Source organism: Carassius carassius, chromosome 17, assembly GCF_963082965.1.
Source record: "Carassius carassius chromosome 17, fCarCar2.1, whole genome shotgun sequence".
Taxonomy (NCBI): Eukaryota; Metazoa; Chordata; class Actinopteri; order Cypriniformes; family Cyprinidae; genus Carassius; species Carassius carassius.
This window is the reverse complement of record NC_081771.1, coordinates 25,973,197-25,982,422: the sequence shown is the minus strand read 5'-3', so window position 1 is coordinate 25,982,422 and position 9,226 is coordinate 25,973,197. Positions and strand designations below refer to the sequence as shown.

The 9,226-nt window shown below is 39.0% G+C and overlaps 1 protein-coding gene across 1 annotated transcript; it reads left to right on the top strand.

Annotated features, from left to right (window-relative positions):
• The first annotated feature begins 6,354 nt into the window (after window positions 1-6,354).
• cxcr4a (chemokine (C-X-C motif) receptor 4a) lies at window positions 6,355-8,076 on the top strand. Its single transcript, XM_059571442.1, has 2 exons — window positions 6,355-6,490; window positions 6,588-8,076. Exons 1-2 carry the CDS (start codon window positions 6,476-6,478, stop codon window positions 7,653-7,655), a joined length of 1,083 nt encoding a protein of 360 aa, XP_059427425.1. The 5' UTR covers window positions 6,355-6,475; the 3' UTR covers window positions 7,656-8,076.
• Window positions 8,077-9,226: the final 1,150 nt, after the last annotated feature.

The window sequence follows — 9,226 nt, the reverse complement described above, 5'->3', positions numbered from 1 at the left end:
CTCAGACACAAGCTCATAGTTCTCGATGGATTGAGGAAAATATTCAGCTCGTTCGGTTAAAACGTTTAATTTAGAGTATACTGGCCAAGTGAAACTGCTCTTGTGGATATAACTGCTCTTGTAAAATAAATCCTTTAGTGGTTGTATTTTTATTTTGTATTTTTTATTTTTTTGAATAAAAGTTACAGCTAAAATTATTTATGTAAGTGCACAATAAAGTAGGCTACAATAGCTCTGCTTAAAAACATGTTTTTCTGGACTAGGTTTTCCAGTATCAGACTACTATTTTTAATGGTTAAAGTAGTGGTCGGTTTAGTGTTTTTTTTATTTTATTTTTTATTGATTTTTTTTTTCAGCTAATCAGGCCGAGAGTGAAGCTGCCAACCAGGTGAACACCATTTTTTTTTTTTTACCTTTTTTTAAGTTATAAATGCTTATTTTCCAGCAGACGTAGTATACCACAATGCATACTTTAAAATAATTATTATAATATAATTCACTTGTAACATTTAGTTCACTTTTAATTGAAAAAAAAGATCTTTTTTTTTGTGACAGGAGTGAATAGAGGCAAATACACATTTATGCCCAAAAGATGGCGCCACTGACACAGAGAAAACCGTGATGCCGTTCATCTCAAATATTTGTACCTTCACAACTGTAATCCAGTGGGTACACACTGTCTTGGCTGTAAAACAAGATACAACGTATTATACAGCACGAACGTGTTAAATACATAAAAAAAATAACATTTTGATATCATTGATATCATATGAACGTTCATATTTAAAAAGAGTTAAACTGCAGATTTGAGATGATTGAGGCACCTCATAGTGTGATATATATAACATAACATCTGATATGATTTATAACTCAAGTTGTAGAACAGAGATATATATACACAAATAGGTATCAGGAAGCTGCGGTTTTGCTTGGTACACCGAGTCGCACGCAATCAGAGTAAAAAAAAAGCTGATCCAATGTCGCATACATACCCTAGCCTTTTCTACACAAACTTCTCACACATGTAGTCACATCCACACCCAGACAAACGTTTGATGTACACAGACATAACTTATACACAGACGGACATATGCCACCACCACACCCCTGCCACAACCACAAATCTTTTACCCCAAGACCCTCATCTTCAACAACGTGGCCTGCTTGAAACAACAAAAGGCAGGTAGACAAAGACTGCTTCTGAGGAGCCAAATCAAACTAGCGGTAAACTTTCAGAAGTGAACAACAAGCTCAAGCACACCTGGACGGCAGACGAACATCTGTTCATGGAAGTCTGTTGACACGCTAAGATCAGAAACCTGGGCGTGTTTGCTATATTATAGCTATATTACTCTATTTTTATCAATCAAGATTATAGCCTCGAGCTGGTGAGGACAATGGATGACTTGGTCCTTCCTCAGTCACAACACTGAACTGCAGCTTACGGTAATACCATGATAATGTAATTACACACATTACTGACAAAGGTTCAAGTCAGATCATTGTATATTGCTTTGTAATCCCCTTTTATTAGTCTGGTGAGACGGAATGGACATATAATGAATCTGCTGAATCTTATCAGTCAAACAGAGCCAAATGCAGATATGAGGAGACTCTGCTAAACCAAATGTGGGGCAAAAATGAGTTAAACATCTGTTAAGGAAATCACTCTTCCCCAACATAAAAAATGTGCCAGTGTACTGTGTGTGGCCTTTAGAGTGTGTACTTACGTTTCTTAGTATGTGTGTTGGTCAATTAACATGCAGCCCCCCCACCCCCAACAACACATATACACACAGAGCAGTAGATGTTCTTCTACAAAGGGTGCAAATGACAAACAGGAGGGCTCCATATCAGTCCTCAGATCAGCCCATCTAATCCTCTCAAAGACCTGCAACACAATTCAGCCCCATTCAGCGAGTCAGAGTCAGATTTCTAGCCAGACAGATAAGACTAAGATGGAATATCTTTCAAGAATTTTACAAGAAATAGTTCAGCCCCCCCAAAAAAGAGAATTCTGTCATAATTTACTCCTCCTCATGTTACATACTATTTGTATGGCTTTCTTTCCTCTGCAGAACTCAAATGATAGTCTGAATAACATTCCAGTGTTTTTGTCCATATTAAGTAAGTCAATGGGTACCAACATTTTGAAGATCCAAAAAGAATATAAAGGTAGAGTGAAATTTATCCATATGGCCTTGGTGGCCTTATAAAGCGACATAATCGAACAGATCTAAATCAACCCAGGAAATAAACTCATGTTTGGAGAGAAGTGGGGGTAATGACAGAATTTTTCGTTTGTGGGTGAACTATCCCTTTAATGTAGGTTTGAGGTCTTTTTGGAGCTTGAAAATAATGGACCAAGTCGACTTTTACGGACAAAAACTGTTTTTTAAAAAAAAATTCTATAATTATTAGTTTCATATTTCTGTTTTTAAATTGTCCATATATTGGCTTAATTCACTTACTTTACACACATGAATGCAACCATGACCACCTGAAGACAAACTTATTTTCATGGTATTTTTATTGATGTTTTTTTTAGTAATGAATATGCCACAAATGCTGCTGAATGATCAGTTTACAATCTTAACATAAGTATGTGAACCCAGAATATTAATCCATATTTCATTAAAGATAAATAAAACATCTAAAATTTTCTACATAAACTCCCATTTTCAATCTAATGAGAACATCACTTTATTAAAGTGGTCTCTCTCTGACTGGGGAGCTTTTATACTTTTTCTTCTCACCTGTAAAATTCAATGTAGCAGTGAATCAGTCTTTGCTAGTCTTTGCATAGTCTCCAATGGCTTTTAATGGGTCTGTCACCGACTCTGTTCCCAATAATAGACTTTTCAGCATCTCCACCAAACAAGCTGGGATTAAAGAGAGAAAAAAAAGATCATGGGCAGTGGGCCATTCAAACAGGTGTCTCCTATTTCCTTAATACCACCTCTTCTTTCTTCCCCATGCCTCTGCTCACCTCTGTGAATGGGCTGACCAAGCAGTGATTTGTTTTCTGTAGCCTTGAGGCTGGAACTTTAGTGGCCAATGTATAGACTTCAAGGCACCAATGTGCTGCCTGGTAGATCTGCAAATACACCTCAAGTTTCTTTTCGGCTTCTTTTCTGTCGTTCACACAACAGTCTGACTAAGAAGCAGCATGCTCTTATCTGAATCTTGTCCTTAAATTCATTGCTGTTTAAATCATTATTAGTAGATAAAGTTGGATAGGAAGAAAGACACATACAGATGGCCTAATGACGCTCAGAAAGGCCAGAAATTCTTATCTGGAATCATCAGACCTATTGTACTCTTATCAGAGCCTCTCTGCCCTGTCCCTAGGGCTATTGTCATGGCCTGTGGAGAAGGGAGGAAACCCTGTGCACTAGGGACATGTATGTGTCTGTGTGTGGGATTATTTTTTAAAGGAGCAAACTGGCATACTTAGTTTTGTGAAGACTGAAGTTGTGCTATTCACTTTTATACACACTGAATGATTTATATTCTGATTTTGCTGCAGTTCTATCATGACAATTCTCCAAAGATTTAGCATGGTTTAGGACAATGTTAATGTATTTGGTCTTTGTGGAATAGATCTGCCATGTGCTGCTGTTTGTTGATGTAGATTATTGTAGCTGCAAAGTAAGAACAGGAACTTGGTACTGCCAATCAGGGGTGCTGTAAGGGGGGGAAGGTTAGGACGATTCGATTCTAAGGGCCCAACAATGAAAGGGGGCCCCCCGAGGGGGAAACATGATTTCTACAGAGTAGAACGCCATCGCCATACGCCGATATGGTTCTTGGGAGTATTTAAGACATCCTGCTTCTGCACAAATAAATGCATAAAAACATTTAAAATAACCCCTAGCAGATCTATACAGGTGGAACTGGGGAAGGTGGAGGGTTTCAGAAGAACTCTGAAAGCACGCTACAAACTCTAATGAATGCTAACCATCCATTTAAATGTAATGGATGTAATGTCATTGCATTTGAATCAGTGTGGCACACACAGGACGAGGAAATCATACATTCCTTGATGATAAGTTCTTTGCTGCATTGACACGAGAGAAAACAACGATACATCAATTCCGCACACTTTCGTGCCTTCCTTTATGCCTCTGCGACTTTGACACCTCTGTGTTCTCTGCAGACATAAAAGGCTCCCGGTTTGTGTCTTACTGCAACAGCTTTCTTTCATCGTCCCACACGCATGCACACAACCACACATAAATACACACACAAAGAAACAAAATCTGATTTCTTAATGTTCCTGTGGAAAATCTGTGAGACACAAAATCAAACTTCAAAAGAAAACAAGTTCCATTAAACCATGACCTAATTAAGATTTAAGATTTCATTCAATTACTTAGAAGAGTTTATTTAACAACATGTGTACAACACACTTTCTATTCACAAAAATAAGCAGCAATGATTTTCAACATTGATAATTATAAGAAAAATTTGGAGCACCAAATCAGTATATTAGAAATTCTGAAGAATCATGTGACACTGAAGACTGGAATAATTGATACTGAAAATTCAGCTTTGCCATGATAATAAAAAAATACTTTTAAAAGCATATTAAAATAAAACAAAGTACTTTTAAAAATGTAATATTTTTTCTCACAATATAAGTATTTTGCTGTATTTTAAATCAAATAAATGCAGCCTTGGTAAGCAAATAAAAAAATATCAAAGAGCATTAATTTAATTGTATACATTTATTGATTTATGAAATATACATCAATAATATACATTTTAACTATAAAATGTGTTTATAACAGAACAATGAAGTGCAATAGATTTTGAAGTCACATGCATACAGATCACCTTACAAGTCTCCCAGTTTGAGAAGTTCTCTGGAACCCATCTCTGTTGGCTGGGGGCAGGTGAAAACACATGTTCTCCCAGAGGAAAGCACACATACACATTGCCAAAGGGTTTTTGTTTCTGAGAACTGCCCTTCCATGCTCCCTACAACCAGCAATAGGTCTGACCTCTCATTTTAGCCAGGTGTCCCAACCATGCTAGGTCTCTGTTCTGTTCAAGCAGCATCTGTGCCTGTTACAACCCAGTATTGAATGACTGAGATATTATAGAATAGAGTATGGGGTGTTCTCTTCTTTGCGGTAAAGCAGTAAACTCTTTGTTTGTAAATTGTGTTTACGAAGCCAAATGGCTTAGCCCCTCACACAATGCCATTTTACATTTCTAAAGATCTTCTCTAGTAAATAGAGCATATTATATACAAATCTTAAGTGTCACATTTTCCCAGTTGTCCCACTATACCTGTAAACATAGCAGCATGCATAGAAATGAGTTAAGTTAATTTTGCTGTTTGGGTGTTTTGAACAAAGGCAGAACTGTATGATCTGAGATCACTCCGACCACCTTTGTGATTTTATCTGATCACACATTAGCACCTCCTCGATGGGATAAAACAGCCATTCAGTGTATGCAAAACATAAACAGCACTTAACGGATTAAATGTATCTATGCTCCAAACCCTCATTTTCTGATTTAATTTAATTTAATTTATTGTTCACATGGAAAGTGTTTGTGTATACTTTTCACAGACCAACCTCAAACAACACTTTCACAAATGTATGTGTGTGTGCAATCTTCTGATCTGAGCTATAGCTTCTGGCTGAATGACATTTAAAGGTGTTTGAAAGTGTTAAGTGAGTGAGCCACTTCGTTGGGAATTTAACATCTCTATCACGATTCAACAGACAGACATTCATTACCAAACACTTATGGTGGCAAGACCCCAAAACCAGCATGAGTAGCATGGGTGTATTTAAATCAACAGCCAACAATTGTGTGGATCAAAATTATTGATTCTTCTTTTATGCTAAATATCCATGAAGATATTTTTCTAATGACCTACCATAAATATATCAAAACTTTAATTCTGATTAGTAATTTGCATATAGCTGAGAACTTCATTTGGACAAATTTAAAGGCGATTTTCTCAATATTTGGATTTTTTTGCACCCTCAGATTTCAAATAGTGTATCTCAGCCAAGCAATAGGCTATTGTCCTTTCCTAACAAACCATACATCAATGGAAAGCTTATTCGTGCAGCTTTCAGATCATGTATAAATCTCAGTTTCAAAAAAATTGACCCTTATGACTGGTTTTGTGGTTAATGTAAACCGGTTTTGTGCGAAGATTTTGTAGATATACAGCTGATATACAGATTTTCGTCACAGGACGTCGTTTTTTTTCAATCACACACATCAAACTATGAACGCGAAAACAGGAAAAGAGTGTTATGGGACGGCGCAGATGCAGAGATCTGAAAGCGCGAGCGCAGACTCCAAGCTAGAGCTCGTGCTGTGAAGGGCGGAGCTTCCGCGCGAGAGTGGGGTATTTAAAATCTTCTGAGCTCCACAGAACACTGTAGAAAGTCACTGCCACAGCCTTATGTGAGACCGAGAGTACTGGAGGAGTGTTTTAAAGATGGCATATTACGAAGTAAGACAACAGTTATTTATTTATTTATTTAAGTTAGTGATTGCATTTAAATAATTACAAATGTATTTAAACTTTGCCCGTTCACTTTTTTTCGCAGCACATTGTCTTTGAAGATGATTTATCAAATGATAACAACTCTGAGTTCGGCTCGGGGGACATTGGAGCCAACTTTGAGGTCCCGTGCGATGTGGATGTCAGTCACGACTTCCAGATGATCTTTCTTCCAACCGTGTACGGAATCATATTTGTTTTGGGTCTTATCGGGAACGGACTGGTTGTTCTGGTAATGGGTTGCCAGAAAAAATCCAGAAACATGACGGACAAGTACCGCCTGCACCTTTCAGTGGCGGACCTTCTGTTTGTGCTCACCCTGCCGTTCTGGGCCGTGGACGCGGCCAAAGACTGGTACTTCGGAGGTTTCATGTGCGTGGCCGTGCATATGATTTACACGGTGAATTTATATAGCAGCGTCCTCATCCTCGCCTTCATCAGCCTGGACCGGTACCTCGCCGTGGTGCGCGCCACGAACAGCCAAGTTCCGAGGAAACTTCTGGCCAATCGCATCATTTACGTGGGCGTGTGGCTCCCCGCCGCGCTCCTCACCGTTCCCGACCTGGTGTTCGCCAAAGCAGAGAGCAGCTCGATCCGCACCTTCTGCGAGCGCATCTACCCACAGGAGTCTTTCACAACCTGGGTGGTCGCTTTCCGCTTCCAGCACATCCTGGTGGGCTTCGTGCTACCCGGGCTCGTGATTCTCATCTGCTACTGCATCATCATCTCTAAGCTGTCACGCGGTTCCAAGGGCACGCAGAAGCGCAAGGCGCTCAAGACCACCGTGGTTCTGATCGTGTGCTTCTTCGTCTGCTGGTTGCCCTATTGCGGAGGAATCCTGCTGGACACGCTAATGATGTTGGAGGTGATTCACCACAGCTGCGAGCTCGAGCAGGGTCTGCAAAAGTGGATCTTCGTGACGGAGGCTCTCGCGTACTTTCACTGCTGCCTCAACCCCATCCTTTACGCGTTTCTGGGGGTGAAGTTCAAGAAGTCCGCCCGCAGCGCTCTATCTCCCAGCCGGGGGTCCAGTCTGAAAATTCTGCAGAAGAAGAGAGGAGGAATGTCATCCGTATCCACGGAATCCGAGTCTTCTAGCTTTCACTCTAGTTAACACAAGCGCGCTCATCTTGGACTGAATATGCTCCCAAATATTAAATGAATGGCATGAAAGTACCAGCTGTATTTGCTTTGTATAGGAAGAATACAGGCTGAGGCTGATTGAAAAGTTGCTAGAATGTAAATATCTGTCAGTATGGCATCACATACTGCATTGCTTCCAGTATTACTGTAAAATCTCTCTTAGTAGTGAGAAGAGGTATTGTGAACATACAAATGTGTTGATATAGTGTGCAAGATGTTTACTGTACATATCATGTATATAGATTGTTTTTATCTGTTTTTTTCTGCACTTATGTAGACCATTGCATTTATTTATTACATGATAAAAGGAATGAATTAGGGTCCATTCAAGTTTTTTAAAGCTGATTTTGAAAATTGAAGTCTTCCTAATAAAATGTTTGAGTAGCTAATCAAAAAAATTGTGTGTGTGTTTTTTTTTCTTGACCACTTCTGCAAAGCATTATTTTTGTAGACCATGATGATGGAGTTCCCCTGCAATGCCCATAGTTTATACTTTCACTCTGCACAGAGACATGTGACGGTGTGGTGAGCGCTGTTACTCAGTCCAAACTTCTTTAGAGTAGTCTTATCCAAAGCTATTCAAGCATGTGGAGTGATTACAATGTTTCCAGTCTGTGATCTCCCCCCTCTGATGCATACACGTAGATGACGGGGATTCCCTGAGATGTAAACTCTCTCAGGTCTGACCAAACACACGGAACACCTCTTGGTGGGATCCCCAACATGCTGCGGAATCCATTCAACCAAGAACAAACACGCACATGAAATTTCTTATATGCAAAAAAGTGCAGTCATGCAATGTCATCTAGTTTTGGTTAGCATTCTAAATTTCGTTCAAATCTTCTTCATTTGGTGTTTACTGCTATTCGCCCCCTACAAATGCACTTTTACCCTTTAAGGGACTGTGTTTATTTTCTGGTGTTGTCCTAACAAAACTATGTTGCAATGTCTCTGGCAATGATTGACAGTCATACACATAGCCTGGAGCGTTGCTATCACAGAAATAAATAAATATTTTCAGACATTCAAACTGAATTTTTATTTTATTGTTATATGATTGTACAACACAATAAATGCAGTATTGTTGAGCATAAGAGACCTCTTTCAAAAACGTAATTAGTCCAAACATTTGACTGCTAGTGTATTAATAGCCTATACATTGAGGAAAAAATGGTACAATAGCTGTCACTTGGCCTGTACCCTTTCAAAAAGTATTATTAATCACCCTTTAGGCGTGCAAAGTTTTTGAGCCTATCTATATATAACATGTTCTGTTGATTCACTGTAGTTATATGGTTTCATGATGCTGATGACTGGATAGTTAATGCTGCCCATTTGTGGACTCCTTTCTCATAGAGAACAGTGATAATTTCAAATCCTTTTGTATGGAGTTTATGTTTGTAGCCCGCATTTATTACTCGTGATCCATGACAGTAGCATTCAGTACAGATGGGGTGAGGATGAACCACAATAAAACCACAGGAGGTCTTTACGGAACGAGAAAGTATTACAGAAGTGCACAGCAGTGTAGAGCTTGAGGAA